Below are 18,624 nucleotides of genomic sequence, written 5' to 3'. Positions count from 1 at the left end.
TGGAGAAATTTTCTGCTTCGTGAGCATATACCTATCATGATAACTAATGAAACTTTCCTCCATGTAGTCGGTCCAAGTCGAAAGTATTTACTCCGCGATCGTTTTTGAACCCATTATTCCGAATCGGACTAACCAAACACAAGTGGTTCTTTTTTTATCTTGTTGTTCTTTTTATTTTAGGAGAGCAACTCGCCGATGATGAGAGACCGCTCAAGGCATAAGTCATCCTGGGATAACTGCAGGAGTCCCTACCTACACGAAGGCACTTTTTCCTCCAGTTGTAACTAATGTTCTGCTCTTTTTTGTCTGCATACTTTTACATGGTCTTTGGGTTGTCAAAACAATAATATGGCGATTTTATATGCAGAGCTTCGTGAATACTTTGATGTCTTTGTTTAATTATGTATATTTTTCTTTGTTTTTTTTTTATTCTTAACTGGAGTTCGAGATTGTGAAATATTTTTTGTTTAATAGTTCCTCGAATAGAAATTACAGTTGTCTTTTTAGACTTTATAGTAAAAAATGGTTACCTCAAGGGAAATAAAATAATTTTTTTCCTCATTTTGCCTTTTAGTAGGTCTCTTTCATCATAATTACAGTAAGTCTCCGTAAATGCAGAATTTTTATTCTCAAATGAGAATTTGTGTTTTAAAATAACAGAAATATTTAATGACATTTTTTGTTACTTTGTACCAACTTTTTGAACAAGAATAAAACAAAAAATTAGAGGCAACCACTATTAATAGTATATTATACCCCAGTAAGTATATTACTATGACCCAAACGTCAAGTGTTTGAAAACGGCAAAAAGCACTTTAGTCATTCAACACACATTATACTGGCGTCTTTTAAAGTGAGTAGTAGAAAAACAAACATACGGATGAGCTGTAAAATGCATAAAATAGAAAAATCAAGACTTCCTTTACCTAGTGAATATACTCTTATTTCCATAAGAGAAATCAAATTATCTTCTACTATTTCTTTGAATCCTTTCGCCGCTGATTCCTCATTGTCGATATCCTTTACTATCTTATTCTTCTGACACTGGCCATTTTCTTTCTTCTCAACTTTCACTTTCCTTCTTTTTTTTTCATAGTTCTCCACAGCCCGTTTGTCTGATTGGTTGTAATAACTTGATCGTGCTGTTAAACCTCAGCTTGTGATTCAAAACTTGCAGTTGCGATATGGGAATGACGTGTTTGCCTCCTTTGCTTCTAATAGTTTTTGTTGGTATAGAATGTCGAAAAGGAGAAACTGGAAACCATTTTTAACTTGTTCAGATTTATTTTTGTGATTTTAGTGAATAGCACTGAAAGGGTTTTATATAAAATATTGCTGGTGGAGATACTCTCCTAGTTGGAAATCATCATAATGTGTCGATTCTTTTGAAGTGTCTTTTTAGAATACCCATTACCAACGTTTTGACAAGAAAACATGTGATTTTACATTGTTTTCCCCCCTTCTATAATGACACTTTCTAGTGCCAAGCCATTTCGGTCTTTCTGATTTTCTTCATATTGCTCCACCGTTAGCCACATCTAGATAAGCAAACCCCAAATTGGCACTAATAATAGAAAGCAAGATAATTTTCGAAATTTTATTCAATTAATTCAACAGGCAACATCCTTTATATTTAATAAAATAGTTAAGCACTAAACTTATACTTAATAATGACTGAATTTCTAAATGTTATATTTTCTAGTATCAAATCATCTATTAAGTAATTATTGTAATAAATAAGCGGTCAGCATATATACTCGCTTAATCAAGTTAGGAATCAAAATCATTTAATTACGACAGAAAATTTGTTTCTATTAATTTCGTAATAAACTCAAAACTCATACAACTTAGATTTACACAATACTTCGCCTTATTATTAACTATTATACAGGGTGTTTTCTAATTATTTGTAGAAAATTTAAGGGAATTGTCCTAGACGCATTTGAAGTGGAAAATGTCTAATAAACAAATGTTCGCAAATGCTTCGTTTTTAAAATACAAGGTGTTAAAATATACCAAAAAAACCGTTTTATTTGAAAATTTCCAACCTGACTCAAATTGGATTTTTGAATTTTAGCAGGCGAATGTGTAGTAAAGAGCCTCATATTTATATGTATTCAGATTTCTTTTATGCGACAGTGGCGTACGTTTGGAATATCTTTATTATACATACTATTTACACGCGAAATGTATGACGCTACGTTTGCCGTTAGTTAAGACCGATTTTTATGTTCTTTGTTTCAAACAGAACCAGGAAAAATTGCAGGAACGCTTTATTAATAAACGATCAGTGCAAAGTTAATTTATTTCAATGGCAAGAACAAAAAATAACTTAATTGAATATTATAAGAACTGTTGAAAATGACCACCATTATTTATAATACATCTGTCTTGAGTAAACATTGCACTGATTAGAAATTAGCTGCCATTTTACACGTTAGTAAAAAATAATATTTATATATTATGTAACTTTTACATAATTATTTTTTATGTTAATAAAAAATCAAATTTGAGCCAAATTGGAAATATTCAAGGAAAATGTTTTTTTTTAAATACATTTTAAAACCCTGTATTTGGAAAACGAAGCGTTTGTGGACATTTGTTTATTAGACATTTTCCACTTGAAATTCATTTAGGATTACGCTCTTAAATTTTTTACACGTATTTAGGAAACACTTTGTACATTTGCCTAAAAATCTATCAGTTTCGTTTCTCACTATGTACACGAGCTTTTTTACATTAACCCTAGCAGCACCAAAAATACTTCAGATTAATTTTGATATTTTTGTTTAAGAAAAATTTTGGAAGGGTATAAGAATATTAGATCCAAAATGAGTATATAAAAGAAAAAAAACATAAAATTTCATTTTGAAATTGAACAAACTAAGAAGCAACAAGCGACGGGAAAATCCAAACACTTAGCAAAAAAGCCTAATTCATTTTTAAATAGTAAATCACAATTCAATAATATCAATTTGCATTAAATTACTTGAGCTTCTTTTCACAACGTCTTAAAACATTTTTCTCTAACATATAAATAATTAAAAATCATAATTTTTGAGTGCCAAACGTTAGAATAAAGGCAGGAATTTGTAACTGAATCAAATATTTGAGTCTAAACTGAGAAACCTATTTCTCGACACTCATTTATTGCGATGAATAAATAAGGGAAAAAATTAGGGATTTCTTGTGCATTTCAGTCCACCTAAAATCTATCGTCTCCTATTGCGGTTAAATAAACAGATATTGACTAGATACACCCTTCGTGATGGTCAACGTAACCCTATCTTCAATAAATATGGCCAATAACATTATTCCTTGGCGGAATTAGAATAACCCGCCCTTTCTACCGAAGAGTAGACTACTCAGAGTGCCTAAAGTTGAGGTTTGGGACTGAGTTTGTTCCCTTTCAGGAGTTTTTCTTGAGGAGACAGTTCCAAGATCTGGCCTTGTCTGCCCTGAACCTACTTGTCTTCGTTGTTTACGAGCGTTCAGTTGTTCCAACCGGCGGTTTAGGGCTCCACTGCCAGGTTTACCAGGAACTCCAAGATCGGTTTTTGGCTTTATGACTGAAATCAAAGGACATAAAAGTCATAACAGATATTTTATAAGTTAAATAACGAACAAACTCAAAGCAAACAAACATTTTAGTTTTATTAACAGTTCAACACAAATCAAACAATAATATGAAAATACATCATTTCTTTGCAGCAACTAAAGACCTTTTAACTTCAGGCTTAATTAATTCACTAGAATCTATTTCCATGAGCGAAGCTAAATCATCTTGGTCACTATCTTGTACTACTTCTTTGACTCCTGTCACTTTATTTCCACTTCCCTGATTTGCCCCTGATTGGCCATTGTAAACCTCCTTTATCCCATTCTCTTCATCTTGGTCAATTTCTTCCTCTTTGAGACCACAATAATTCTTAACTTCTTCCCCTTTATTTTTCTCCTTGTTCTGACTCGTTGTCTTGTTTATTACTTCAATGTTTTTCACTTTTATTTTGGACAAGGGCGGGATTTTATGACAGTTTGATAAAAATGGCTGCAAAACCTGCGTCTTCAGCCCGGTTTGGTTTCCAATAGTACTCATTGTAATATTTTTCCCAAATATCTTGCCGCTAATAGGTAAGAATTTGATCGTGCCTTTAGAGCTCAGTTTCTGATTCAAAACTTGCAGTTGTGATATGGGAATGATGCGTTTACCTCCTTTGTTACCACTAAAGTTTTTGCTAGTATTGGAGACTTGCAACGCCGGAGAAGGGAAACTGGGAATAATTTTTAACTTATTTAAATTTATTTTTGTGACCTTAGTGAATGGAACTGGGAGAGTTTTATGTAAAATGCTGCTAGTAGGAATGCTTTCGCAGTTGGAAACGATCATAATTTTCTGTTTCTTGCGTAGCATCTTCTCAGAATGCCCATTATCGACTTTTTCCCCACACAAACATTTGATTTTAGATTGTTCACTCTTCTCGTGAATTTCATTTTCTACTACCAAATCTCTTTGGTCCTTCTGAATTCCGTCATACCCCTCGTTAACCATATCCAGATAAGTGAAGCCCAAATTGTCACTTATAATAGGATGTAAAGTCTGCGGAGAAACCTTCTGCAATATTGGCAACATAGGACGTCCTTCCTGGCACCAATCTTGAGAATTGATTGCCATTCCATTCAAGTGATAAGCAATAGTGTTCAACCTTTCGTCATTAATAGCTCTTCTTACTTCGCATTTGTGCCTCTCTGAGCTAATATGTAGAGTTTTGCATAAGTCTTTAAGGGTCCGTCGTTTTTCGTTAGTAAGGGGTCCTTGGGCCCTCAAGGTAGACACAAGCATCGAGTATGCCTCTAATTCTAACTCTCTGAGAGATCGAAGACATTCCTCTTTCGTCATGAAAAGAATTAAGGGACACATTTTGGGGATATTTTATAATGGAAGCGTGTTTGAAATTTGATTTGTTTATTTACTGTCAGAATAATTTGAATGGTGGTAGGTGACTGAATTGTTGTTGTTTACCAATGGTTTTGGTATTATTTCTTAGCCTTAGTTCGGTAAATCAAGTTTAAACTAAAAATACGATAATTCTAATTTAAGCCAACGTATTCATAGATGATTTCTTAGTTTTATGATTATATTTATCTAGTCCGGTAGAAAACCGGGCATAAAGTTAAATTATGATCTAGGCTCCTATTTTCATGGTTGTATTAATTGCCTAAAATGGATGAATATAATAAATATATGTATTTTTATTACTTTTTTTTTATTTATAAAGGATTAGCAAATCTATCAGCAGATTCACACAACACCATCTCAGGGGCCGACATAATGCCGGTTTGCCATTTTTTCATGGAATAACTGACCCCTTAGGGGCCTTTTCTCTTTTTCCAGGATTATCATTAAACATTTCTTCGGGTCTTGCAAGTCTGTAGTTAGAAATAACAACATCGTAGTGGTTAATATTAATTATTTTTTAATTTGTTGAGACGGGTAAATCGGCTTCAAACCAACTAAGCCATGTTTTTTACTTCAATTATTGTTTCTATTAACAGCTTCAACTACTGTTTTTACTAACGTAGGCCTTTAATTATACAATTTGATATTTATCTTCGAACATCTGACATTGACAATAGATAACGAACTTATTCAAGACATACCTCAGCAGTTTCCGAATTAACCTCGATATTATCCAAACGTTTAATAAATTTAACTCACCAGGTTCAGTCGTTTTCTCAATACTATTTCCACCCTTTCCTGATAAAGAACTTTCACCTTCATTGGTATAACTAGGCAGCAAACACGTTAGTTGAGCCATAGGACTAGTAATAGCCGGTCTAGTGTACATCCCCCCTGATATGGACAGAGCAGCTGGACCTGCCATTAAGTTACTAATGCCAATTTTTTCTATTTTCCCAACGAGGCTCTGAAACAACATATTTTATAACAATCAAAGACAACTAGTAAAAAAATGTAACTCAAAGGTTAGTAAGCCTTTATTGAATAAAATTTATTGTGAACTGATCAAAGTTCAAAAATTGTTGTTCATGTAGCGCGATTGTTGACCTTTAATACTTTTGAATATTTTATTTCGATTGAGGAACAATAATATGCTTTCGGTATCATTTAGGAATAACGATAGTTCCGAACTGAAATAAAACACTATAAATATAAATGAGTTTTTATTGGTGAAAAAATTATGAAACTTGCGCGTTCAAACCATATCATTTTTATATTTATTTTATATACACATACATGTGCATTTTATTACTTACTCACATTTAGATTCTTGCTTTTCACTAATTCAGTAGAGATTCGCTAACCCAATTTGGAAATTTCTGAACCGAAATCGAAATGAATATACACTATTTATTATTAGTACCCAATTCCATTAAATTAAGGCTGTCACCATAAAAAACTCAAATCAATCTCGTCACACTTCAAACATGGATTCAAATATTGTCATTTTCAAGAGAGGAAAGTAATCGTTTACCTCTGGTTTCTCCTGCCTGCTAGATCTCCTCTTTCCCTTAGTAAAACTAGGTTTTTTGCTGCCACCACCTACGGTGTCTCTGAGGAACTGTGGTACGGAACTAAGAAGAAGCTGAGGTAAACTGAACGCCTCGTAAGGCTCTGGAGAACCTGCTCTTGTACTCAGAGGACTGCCGTCCGGGCTATTGTGCGGAGTTGCAGTTGGAGTGAAACTGTTGATACCACTGGGTGTGTTGTATGCTGAGGGTGTCACTGCTTTAATACCTGAATTTAAAATAAGTACGTGTTATTGATCAAAAAATTAATGTATCATTTTTTTTTTAGCTGCATCACAAATGAACAAAAAAAAAAAAGATTGACGCAATTCCACTGGTGAAAAATACTCTTTGATAGTTGGGGTGTTTTCTAAACCAATGGGATTCACCTTTCAGTTAAAATTATAGTTCGCTGGTATTTTTACAATCATGATGATTCACGATGACATTATAAATCATACAGTGATAATATAACACAAAACCTACCCCTCTCATTGAGCATTTTAGCCAATCCAAGAGTAGTCGAGAAAGTACTGCAGGAATTTCGCCTGCTCAATGTAACTGGCGTTCGCGGTGGTGAATTTTGTATGCTACTACAAACAGATGCCACTCTGCTGCCCATGTTACTGGGTGTCACAAATGTACCGTCATCTGGATGCATCACTGTACTATTTGTGTAAGTGAAGGTGTGAACTGAAGTGTCGAAGAGTTTTCCAGGGTTGCTGAACTCTTCATCCTCTTCCAAGTCGCTTAGACCGTAAGATTCAAGGCCCATTTCTTCCAATTCTTTTCCACCTCTAAATAAATAAAAGAAGGTAGTATTAATTTGTGATAGTTTTAGATACTGGTAACAATACCAGAAAATTTTTTATTATAAGATATAATTTGGCTCTTAATAAGGTAAATACCTTATCTTAACGCCAGGCCGCTCCTCCAACAATCCACCGAAAGTAGGTTGCGCGAGTTGTGACCAATGATGCAGAGTCTGCGACCCTTCCATAGGCTTTACGATTTGCAGCTTCTCCGGAATTTTCCAGTTTCCACTGTAAAAGTTTCCGGACCCCGTAGACATCAAACTGTCAGGAGTACGACAACCAAAGGGTAAGTAGTCTCCCTCATAACCGCCATAGGCGGTGCCTGATTGGAGATTGGCCCTTCGGGCTAAAACAGCCCCAGGAGTTAGTCTCTGCAGAGCAGCTTCTAGTTCTGTAGCTCCAGGAACCCCCGGAACTCCTTTTTGTGGTTTACCCCTAAATAAAGCATCACACAACAATCTTTCTTTTTTTTTTAAGAAAACTTACGGATATCCCTCTTCAGAATCGGTAGTTGGCATGGAAGACTCGCTATCAGAATGCCCGATGGAATCCAAACTGGGATAACCCAATGAGCTGCTGCTGTAAATCGAGGAAGATGGCCTGCGATATCTGTTGAAACCTCCTTGAGACATGGCGCTTATACGCAGCCCGGTGCCTCCGGGAACACTAGAAGTGCTCACGTAGCCTCCCATTGAGGAGTGCAGACTTCCTAGACTCTCTGCACTGCTAAGGGAGTTTTGTGAGGCGCAGCGGACAGTGTGAAACACCTTTTTATATTGGGGACTGAAAAGACATGTTGCTATAAGCATCTAATACTGTTATGATATTTCAAACGTTGATGGGGTTATTTGACACGTCGTGGCAACTAGGTTTTACAAAAAGAAATCATATTTGTGAATTTTTCAAAATAATATTGAAATTTATTGTTACATGGTACCTTGCTTGTCTTGCTAACAAGGACTAAATGACTATTTACTTACATAACTTCATTAGATATTCCCGAATCAGTACTGAACTCCGAATGCATAGACATCTCCAATTCATTCTGTAAACTGTCATATTGGCCAGTTCCGGTGGCCCCCAAAGCCGAGAACATGCTAAGCCTGGCTCCGGGCATTTGTTTCTTTCTCAATTTCCTGATTTGCTCTTGAGCATCCTGCAACAGCGCCTGCACCTCGTAATACCTCGCCTTGAACTCTGATAGCTCCACCGCTAAGCTGCCTTGATTTTCTTTGGTAATTTGCAGGAGACTATTTGTTTCATCGTTTTCTGTCAAAAGCTTTTAAAAAGAAAGTTGATAGAATAATTCTTGACAATGTATTTTCATCTAGATTACTTACTTTTCTTAATTTATCCTCAGTGTCTTGCAATTGAGCTTGTAGAGCTAATATTTGCTCGTGTTGGAAACGGTTCTCCTCTTTCACCCTATCCAATTCGTCTTCCAGATAACCCATACTTGAATTAGCACAAGCTGCATATTGCAAATTATTATAAACATTTCGTCGATGATCGATGTTAATTCGAAAATCTTTGGTGTGAAGACACTTACTTAATTGTCCAGTTAAGTCCTTCAGCAATCTTTGTTCTTGAGCTTCAATATCATCCGCGGTAGAAGCTAATCGGCAATACTCTGACTTTAAGGACTTGTTTTCATCTTGAAGGGATGCTGCGAATAAAAAATAAATATTTATGCTTCTACTCTCGCTTTGTTTTAGAGACTAAAGTCTTGTGATATTAGGTAATGTACTGTATACTATTTCACAAGACATTCGGACAGAGCACATTAGTCAAAATTATCAAAACTTAAAGAGATAAGCCTCTTATAAGTTTACCTCATTGTAAATAAATAACTACATATAAACAATAAAATATCATTAAAATACACTTTTTCAGCAAAATTGTTAGTAGATTTAAGAGATACCTGTACGTATGAGTGTAATTTGAATTCGAGACAATGAGAATATCACGTAAAATTTGTTTTAGAAAGAAGCCTAACCATTGTGAAATAACAGGCTTGCGGCTGTGGCCAGTTTTAACTAGAATGTATTAATAGCCTGTGCAAACCCACTAATAAAATTAAATGGAAGTCATTTGGATGTGCAGGGGAGACTTGTTTAATTGGTTCACATCTATCGCTGCTATAAAGCAGCTTCTTAGCTTAATTTGCCCTCAAATATTATTAGAGAAGAAGGCCAGGTGATCCACACACATAAGTCCGAGATTGGATATGTTCGAAATAACCCCATTACAGGTTGAACTTAACAATCCTGTTCAGCTGAAGGTGTCCTCTTAACATTGTTTCCGTTCGGCAGAGTCGACAGTTATGCAATTCTTGGTAACACTGCTAAATAACATACTATCCTCCAGATAGAATTAACGCATTTCTAGAAGAATTTGCTGCAGATCCACATGGAACAGTGAAACATTTTTTAACATAAATATATATTTTCAAATCTCACACCTCCGCTTAACACTCGAACACCCTCATGTTTATTTTTTTAATGGAAATGCACTGCTAAAATTAACCTCATATGTAATATGATTACTCTTGCTTAATGTAATGCATTTTGACGGAAATCAGGTTGGCGGTATTAATAGTTTGTTAATGGAAGTTAAAAAAAATTATAAACACTTGTGGATAATAATAAACTCACCAATTCTCTTCTGCATAAGTTCCAGATTAATTTTTCCAGACGACCCCGCCTCAAACGTAGACTCGTCCATGTCGTTTGTAAGGATCTGAATGAGCTCCGTTTTCTTATGAATTTCATGGCTGAACTGGGTGATCTTCTCATATGCGGCTTTTAAGTCTGTTTCTAATGAAGCGACTGTGTTTTCAAGTCTATTGTTCTGCTGTAATAGTTCTTTTCCTATTCTTGCGGTTAGTTCCAAGTCTTTTTCTTTCTAAAAATGTTTATCAAAAAATTGCGAAAAATGTATTGATTGTGATAACTACCTCTTCTAGAAGCCTCGTTACCGCTTCTATGTCATCGTAAGTTTTTGTCATTTGGCTCACACGGTCACTACATAGAACTAGAAGAAAAAGCTAGTCATTTTGGAGGTTTTGGTATGAATTAAAACTTACGAAAATAGTTAAGAGTTTCTCGGATTTGATCCGGGGACAGTTTCAAATCTGCTTCGTCAACCTGAAGTGCTGGGGAGGGGATGAACCAGTCTTGATTTTCGTATCCTGCAAAAAAAGACAATTGTTAATTATTTAAATATTGCACAATAATAGACAATGTTAATATGGACGCACTACAGATTTACAGACTTATGGATGCATAATTTTATTTTACAATAATCGTAAATAAATAACAATAATTTATACAAGATTCATTTATCTTCAAGCAAACTAAAGGAGCTCATTTATAATGTTTTATGTCAAGATATCTACAAATACGAAAAAGGTTTTTAAATTGGAGATAATGTTGGTTTTATGAAATTTGAAGAAAAAATTAGATTATTCTTTGTAAAATGCATATTAGAGAGAATAATGAAAAATAATATTGGTTTTTTCAGGAGATTTTATTATTGCCCGATTAGAACAGCAAATTTTATGGAGCAATGAAGTACATAAATGCATAAGCGTTTAACGATATATACATATGTATATCTAAAATGATGAATTAATTCACATTTGTATTTGCTTTGTTGCGAAAATAACGCACTAAGGGGTTTCCACAAATCCACGGTTGCATACAAGGATTGTCTAATTTCATGAAATGCACGCAGGTTCGAAAAACTTTTTCAAAAAGACCCAAATTTGTTTAAAAATATTATGAAATTTTAAATATTAATTACTGCACATTGTCACATTTATATTGCTTACAGAGCATTATTTTATAAAATTATATACATTTAAGCTTTGCTTTGCTTTGTTTAATTTTAATAGGTTTAGGGCGTCTTGGAATCAGATTTCTGCATCAGAAAGAAGTGAAGCTGCAGAATATTATAATTTATTCACACTATAAGTATGTAATATTTTTTGACGCTCGTATGGATTATTTTTATATCTACGAAAAAGTTGCTTAGGAGAGACACACTAAATTCTCAACCATAATCATGACTTTTTCAATTAAATTAAATTTTGTTGTTTAAAAAAAAAAGAAAAAATAGCATTTTTGGAAACGATGGAAACTATTGCACCTAAACCATATTGTGCGAAAAAAGAACTATATCACTGGATTTTATGGCAGACACTTTATCAAAACTCATTTTTTACTTTCTTTACCTCTTATTGAATAAATGCACTATACTATAAAATGGCATTCTAAAAAGAACTTCCGTTAAACTGTTTGAAAGACATGGACGAGTTAAAACTTTTGAAGAGGTTGAATTTGGTTCTTTATAGTATTTTCTTTTCACTTTCTGGATCCTGTGGCCAAAACACACTTTATTTGAAAATAAGATTGTCCGGTTACGGAATTAGTCTGCTTCAATATGACTATTCTATCTAGAGAGAGCAATACGTCGTACTTCCTTTCCCGGGCACGTACATACCTATAGTTGGGGGTTTGTTTTTTCCGCCATTCTCCTCCCATTCTACATTTTTGCACAAATGAAATTAAATAAAATTTTAGATAATTCAAACGATACTACGAAATGCTAGCGATTAAGAAACTGAGAAAATGGAGCGAAATGTCAAAATATGTGATAATGTAAAATCCATTTCATACTTCTTAAGTAATAACCATTCGGGTGGACATTTTAAGTACAGTTAAAACAGTTACAACAGCAGAACACTTACAACAACAAAACAGCAACAGCAACATTTGTATAATCTATTGGATATGCGAATGCCCAAAAATTTCTGTGCATTAGATTTCCTTTAGACTAACTTGTGTTGTTTGGGTTACCATTGGGCAGCCAATACTGCACCCATGATAATATGGTTACTCCGCTTATATAAACAAGTCTATTGCATGACTATTACCTCATAGTTATGTGGTTAGGTTCACAAAAACCGTTCAACTAATCATTATTGCCTGTTAACACAAAACTAACTTTATTATATATAACTTAAAGAGAAAAAAAGCAACATTCACTGAGCATTACATACTCTTTTTCCATGTTCCTGCCAATGTAATTAATAAATCCAAACACACTTTAGACATCATGTGAATTTTTACACACAAAATAGTCATGCACTAACAAGCGACAAATGTACGCTAAAAATGTACTGCAGTTACCTGCCTAGACACAATGCAAGACTAGTTAAAGGCCTTGAAAATATTTATCCAATATTTTACTGCAAAGTTGGTAAAAATGATTTGGTAATTGCTGCTGCGTGATTACAGGAAAACGAAGATCTTTATGGTTCAGAGAACCTATAAAATTATTTTTTTGTTCGACCAAGGTAATAACCCCAGTCAATTAAACCACCAAACATTGGCCAATAAAATGTGCACAATTACCATTTTGAATTTAAGAAAAATGACAAAAGCAGTTTGAAAAAATCCTACCAGTTCGCCATGAAAAAACTATATCTTCCATAGACCGAGATAAACGCCGTTTTAATAACATTGTTTAAAGACATAATTAATTACGCTGTTAAGTTTGTTAACGTACTAAATAATAGGTATAATTCCGCAAGTATTTATCTGTTTCGCATCACGTTAAAAATATGTTATCTTCAAGGTAACATAGGTGGACCAATTTTGCTGTTTACATCATGATAAAAACTCAAGAGCGTGCATTATCCAGCGGATTATATTGAATTCAGAGCATTTTTCTAAGCAAATTTGTTTATCAATGTCTATATTTTTAATCTGTTTTGTATATATATTCATATATGTATATTGTTAATAAATAAACACTTTAACACGTGGCCAGAACCATGGGTCTAAGTTCGAGAAGGGAATTAAGAGGTTAATGGTGACCGCCAAGACTGGGGCGTAAATGTCTCTCCAGATATAGTCCATGATAGAATCCGCTGGTACAGAGATGGATCTAAGTTGAACTAAGCAGATTGGCTGATGTGAGTGTATATGCTGGCTACTAGTGAAACGGAACAGCACTTAGTTGTGGGGACTGACTCACATCACAGTATTCCAGGTTGAAATGTTAATCTTTCTCACATGAGGATTCGAACTATCGTTTAGCACGCCATGAGATCTGAGACGCCACTAATACTACTGACGACGTGGAGTCCAACTGGTTATGGAAGGTTAAGGTGTTCTGGAAACCCTCCACAGGGCAAATAAAACAAAATTGTCTCCTTTGGGTCCCGGGCAACGAGGATTGTTTATTCACCCTGTGGTTTGACACAATACCCTACAGGCCTCCATCGATCGTGGGATGCGTGCCAGAATATTGTATTTAGAACAATCAATTCTATTATACAACAAGATCAGGGATTTTCCCCCAATAGGTCGATTTCATGAAGTTCACGGAAATACTGAAAATTCACTTCGGCTGGACATGACAGGTCCAACAAGGTAACCTATATGTGGTAAAGACACTTCCTGGATTTCGCGTTTCTCTCATTAATTATTAAGTATTTAATGTTATGACCTACAATATAACATCAGATATTATAATTTCATGCTCAAAATGCAAGACATAAATAAGAATTTTATTGCCAATTATTACGGTAAACATCGAAGTACTATGTACTAAGACAATTATCTAGGTTAAGAACAATATTGTTGTTGGAAATAATAAGTTCTAATATTAGGATATCCAAAACTCGATAAGGCATCGATAACAATAAAATTGAATCGCGAATTTAATCTAAAATGTTTATCTTCAATCATTAACTTTAAAATGTTTGTAAAATTGTCCTGTGTACTGCGTTGTAGGTTTTTAAAAACGTAAGTAAAAATTAAGAAAATAAAATGCCAAATTTTTGAATATTTAATTACTTTTTTACATCAGGATTTTTAAAGGATCCATTTATGCATAGGTGGTATTTACCTCGAGATTTGTCATAAGCACTGACTGACACGTGTTCAACAGAAATTTTGTGCCGTAACTATCTATTAACCGATAAAGCCATTGTTAATTTCAAGCATATGCAGATAAAACAGACTATCGTGATATTGATTGGGTTTTAATATATTTCAAGTGTTTGAATGATGACAACAGGAATTATATCCGTGAGAGAGATGCGTAAATGAAGAAAGATCTAAAAGTGCTAAAAAATTAAAAATGTGTTAGTAACAAGTAGTTATTAAAAAAAATTAAAGGAAGTAACGAACCGTTAACGTAAGGCGTTAGCTAAGCCATTTGCTATTTTCCGTAAAACACTTGACTGACAACACGTTATAACAGATGAATTTATCCAAGACATACCACTCATATCTCAATGTCTGCTTCAGGTGTTATTTAAATAATCGCCCTTTATTTGTCATTATATTCATATATGCATAAAACTCATTTTATGGTCATACTGACCATAAAACTAGGACAAAACGGGTAATGATTATTAGGTAACAACTCAAATATGTAGTTAGGAGAACAACCACTGATACTGCTATTTATTTATAATTAATCAATCGTAATGAAGATTATACAATTGTCAAATTTTTACTATTAAAGGAAATTTGTTTGAGAGAAAAATCGGTTTTGTAACATAAATCACGTTAAAATAGTAGTTAATATTGGACAAATGAAAGAAACAGATCTGGCTAATGTAGGTTACACTGAGATAAAAAAAAAATGAAGGTCAGTTCAAGTCACTAGAAAAATGAAACCAAAAAAAAATAAGACGAGTTCAAGTAACTATAATCATTATAATCGATGGAAAATATTTGAGATAATTTGAAAATCGATAGCAAAAAATTCAGGTTACTTGACAAATCAAAACGGAAATTTTCAAATCGCTAAAGCACATCTGGTTGTTACAGTTACTTAAAAAAAAAGAAAAATTTTAAATCAATTAAGTTCACTTGACAATCGACACAATAACATTAAACAAAAAAACCATGTCAATTATACCTTGAAATGATAATAAAAAGTAAAGAAACGTTCAGAATCTTCAAAAATTAAATAAAACTTCACAAAGATAGTCAAAAACGCATTGTTTGCAGACTGGCAGCTAAAATGGCAAAAAAATAACATATGGGCCAGATCGTTTATTTTGGACGTTGAAATATGACACAAGAGAAGATGTATGGAAGCGGATTAGGAAGTGGGTCAGGGTGTCCTATTTAGTATATTGCAGTTAGTGCTACTTTTTTATATAACCGGCAATGTTGCATTACTAGAAATATTCAAGGCCGATAGAACAAGACTTATTAATATTTTGAATTTTTCAGAATGATTGTGTCCGGTTTTCCGCAAACGTCTGATCTACTATCGATCTTGAATCATCATGCATAATCACAATCAATTGAAAAACTGTTATATACGTTAATAAAATAAAACGTCTTGAGATTCTTTAAACATGTTTTTAATTAAAGACATTAAAGAAGAAATATTAAATATGAAAATAAATGTCTTAACAAAACTGACAAATGATGCATTTAAAATACTTATCTAAAATATTATTAACATGCAGGCACTAAATATGCCAAAAACCTGGTAAAAGCAAAAAAATAATGTAATATAAACTAGATGACTGTTCGTTTGACATCATTTCTAAAAATCTACTTATTTTCAACTACCTTCGGGTACCTTGAAAATAAAGATACAACTTATTAAACAAATTTTAGAAGCTGATCTGCAAATACTTAACATAAGCACTAAAACAAAAATTGAAACGAACCAACGTAAATACAACTGGAAACTAACATAAAGGTTGGTTGTATTAAACAACCAGACACTTAAAAGCATGTTATCACCAATATTATTTGAATGGGGTAATAAAACATGTGAGTTTTCATAAGAGCACTAAAAAACAGTTGTTTTTCATAGTGAAAGAAAACTTGCATATAAAAAAAGATAAACTACATGGCAACTTTAACTAAAATAATGAGGTTCAAAATAATACAAAATACAGCGAACATCAAAACGTACATGCTCTTGGAATATGCAGACACGTCAAAGAATTCCTTGTACTCCTCTCTGGCGACACGTGACTTGTGCTTGGTACTGGACAAATGGATGTTCAATTGAATTTCACTATTGGCGGTCACATCACAAATGTCACAATGGAACGTTTTGCCTCTTCTTTCAGCTCTGGACTTGTGTTTCCGCCCTTCCAAGTGTCTTTGAAGGATTTTGGTACTGGTCACGCGGATATTGCAAATGTCGCAGAATAAGGCTCCATCACTTGTATTACTTACAGTACTAATTTGGGTGTTCAGGCCATGGTCAAGCCCTTTTTTTAGGACGGGTTCTTCGGGAACGTCCATGAAGCCTTCAGGCACATCCTGGATACCACTGTGCATATTCGCGAGCGTTTTGTGGCAAATTGAGATTTAAAGAATTTTAAATTGGACAGTACTCAAATGATGAACGGTCAGTATTGGTATAAATTTCGGTATTTATTGAGAGAAATATGTGCGGTGCAAACAACAAAAATGCGCAAAAAATACGTTTTTGTCAGTGCTCTTTAGGATACGCCACTTCACCAGGGTCTAACTAGAAATTTTTGTTATTATTATTACAGTTAGTTCAGGACTTAGGTTATTGATATTGTAAATATAAACGTTGTGATTATAATGAAGAAAAATTAAGACTTTTAAACACTCTTTTTTTTTGTTCAGATAGGAGTAGTGTTTGATGAGCTGTATACATGTTTATTCAACGAAGCGATATCATTTCAAAAAGATATCACATTATAGAAACCAACGAATTGTCACCAATTCTAGTACCGTGTCCGAGGATTTTGGCCGCATATGTTCGGCATCTTAGTTATATGGATCTGTTCCATCTAAAACTTCCACACTGTATATGTATCTCTACTACTACTACTCTTTCAAAGATATACACGATATAACATCTTAGTTAAACTAGCATTTTGCAATAACTCGTATATTCTAGTTCTTCTTTTTAAACACGACATATTCAGCAGAAGACAAAATATTAAGTTTTTCAACAGACATAGCAACAAAAATACTGAAACTTACCTCCAAATTCAGTAAGAGTATCAGCCCGCAGCTTGTACTGAGGAATTTGCTCCTCCAAAAGGCTGATTATCTCAACTTCAGGAAGCGATTCACCGCTGCACAATTCTAAAACAAAAACGGAAATAGTTCATATAAAAATTCTCTAAAACAAACAAAAATTTATACTCAAAACATACTAAAAACGCAGTTCTTAAATGTAAGTACAAGAACTAAAACCGTTTTCGTAGAACACTTTATTCTTTCTAGGTGGGAAAACATTAGACAAAGAATCATCCGTCTTGTGTGATGGGAAAAATTGCAAATCTGCAATTAATAAAAAAACCACGGAACTGTCAGCAAACAATGCACGGTATGATTTAATCAATAAATTACTTAAGACCGAGATAAAGAGGCATAGAAAGTAATAAGCTAGGCTGGAAAGTAATTATTTATGCACCATTCATTAGAAAAGAATAGGTCTTTATTGCGTTTTAGGTGGTCAAGTAACGAAATCTTTCATAATAGGGATTTTTTCCAGATCGTTAATTATGGCGAGGATCGTTGAGTTCATTAATTGTTGGCAGTAGCTTTGGATAAGCGGAAGTGGACTAAAAATATAATCGAATAAGCTCTTGTATAACAATAAATCGGTCCAAAGTGCCGTTTAAAATATCCGTGCCAATCATTTTTTTCGGTCCAATAAGAAATCTGTTTTTAAATTAAAAATGGTTTTACGAAAAATATACTGGCCCGGTGACAGCCTATACAAAATGGAGAACCATATCTCTATTGGAAACTATAATTATAAAGTGTTTTGAGAAGTGGAATTTCAATAGACATTAAATCTTAACACACAATTTTGTTCCGAACTATGTTATTATTTTATGCAAAATAGCAATAAATTGTTTAGTTCAATATCAGAATATAGTTGTATACGGATCTTATGAGGACCTCCTTCTCCCAATATTAGCATTTATCAGCCCTGGGAGATTCACATGAAAAAGTTAATTGTAATAAAGTTGATAACTCTTCACTACAATTGCCTTCAAAAAATTGCTATAAGAATAATAACCTTTTTGTTTGGATTCTTTCATTAAGCGTTACAGTCTTAGTAGGGTAATAGCAATTTTCTACCATTGTTGAACAGATATGATTGAAGCAAGAGACAATATGCCAAATGAAAGCGGAATTTCATCCCTGCAAGACAGAAATCAAAAAACTTACCCTGCCCTTGATTCTACATGTTACAATTTTGAAGCCTTATTTTACACTAGACTTAAAACTGCAAA

At 33.7% G+C, this 18,624-nt stretch overlaps 2 protein-coding genes across 4 annotated transcripts in view; both read right to left on the bottom strand.

Annotated features, from left to right (window-relative positions):
- Positions 1-1,583: 1,583 nt before the first annotated feature.
- Positions 1,584-18,624, bottom strand: part of milt (trafficking kinesin-binding protein milt) — a 30,159-nt gene continuing 13,118 nt past the window's right edge. For all 3 annotated transcript variants that reach the window (XM_066389075.1, XM_066389073.1, XM_066389074.1), the window contains 14 exons: positions 17,357-17,461; positions 10,426-10,530; positions 10,297-10,373; positions 9,995-10,244; positions 8,890-9,006; positions 8,681-8,811; positions 8,321-8,619; positions 7,827-8,123; positions 7,434-7,775; positions 7,012-7,322; positions 6,492-6,754; positions 5,717-5,924; positions 2,675-3,569; positions 1,584-1,880 (listed from right to left, as the gene is read on the bottom strand). In XM_066389075.1, the coding sequence (XP_066245172.1) occupies positions 3,328-3,569; positions 5,717-5,924; positions 6,492-6,754; positions 7,012-7,322; positions 7,434-7,775; positions 7,827-8,123; positions 8,321-8,619; positions 8,681-8,811; positions 8,890-9,006; positions 9,995-10,244; positions 10,297-10,347 (2,511 nt within the window). In that variant the 5' untranslated portion in view covers positions 10,348-10,373; positions 10,426-10,530; positions 17,357-17,461 and the 3' untranslated portion in view covers positions 1,584-1,880; positions 2,675-3,327. The remainder of the gene's footprint in view (positions 1,881-2,674; positions 3,570-5,716; positions 5,925-6,491; positions 6,755-7,011; positions 7,323-7,433; positions 7,776-7,826; positions 8,124-8,320; positions 8,620-8,680; positions 8,812-8,889; positions 9,007-9,994; positions 10,245-10,296; positions 10,374-10,425; positions 10,531-17,356; positions 17,462-18,624) is intronic.
- On the bottom strand, positions 15,720-16,864 carry LOC136408215 (zinc finger protein 385B-like). The gene has a single exon (XM_066389091.1). It carries the CDS (start codon positions 16,673-16,675, stop codon positions 16,232-16,234), a length of 444 nt encoding a protein of 147 aa, XP_066245188.1. The 5' UTR covers positions 16,676-16,864; the 3' UTR covers positions 15,720-16,231.

Source organism: Euwallacea similis, chromosome 4, assembly GCF_039881205.1.
Source record: "Euwallacea similis isolate ESF13 chromosome 4, ESF131.1, whole genome shotgun sequence".
NCBI classification, from domain to species: domain Eukaryota; kingdom Metazoa; phylum Arthropoda; class Insecta; order Coleoptera; family Curculionidae; genus Euwallacea; species Euwallacea similis.
The sequence above is the reverse complement of the archived record's forward strand: the minus strand, read 5'-3'. Positions and strand labels throughout refer to the sequence as shown.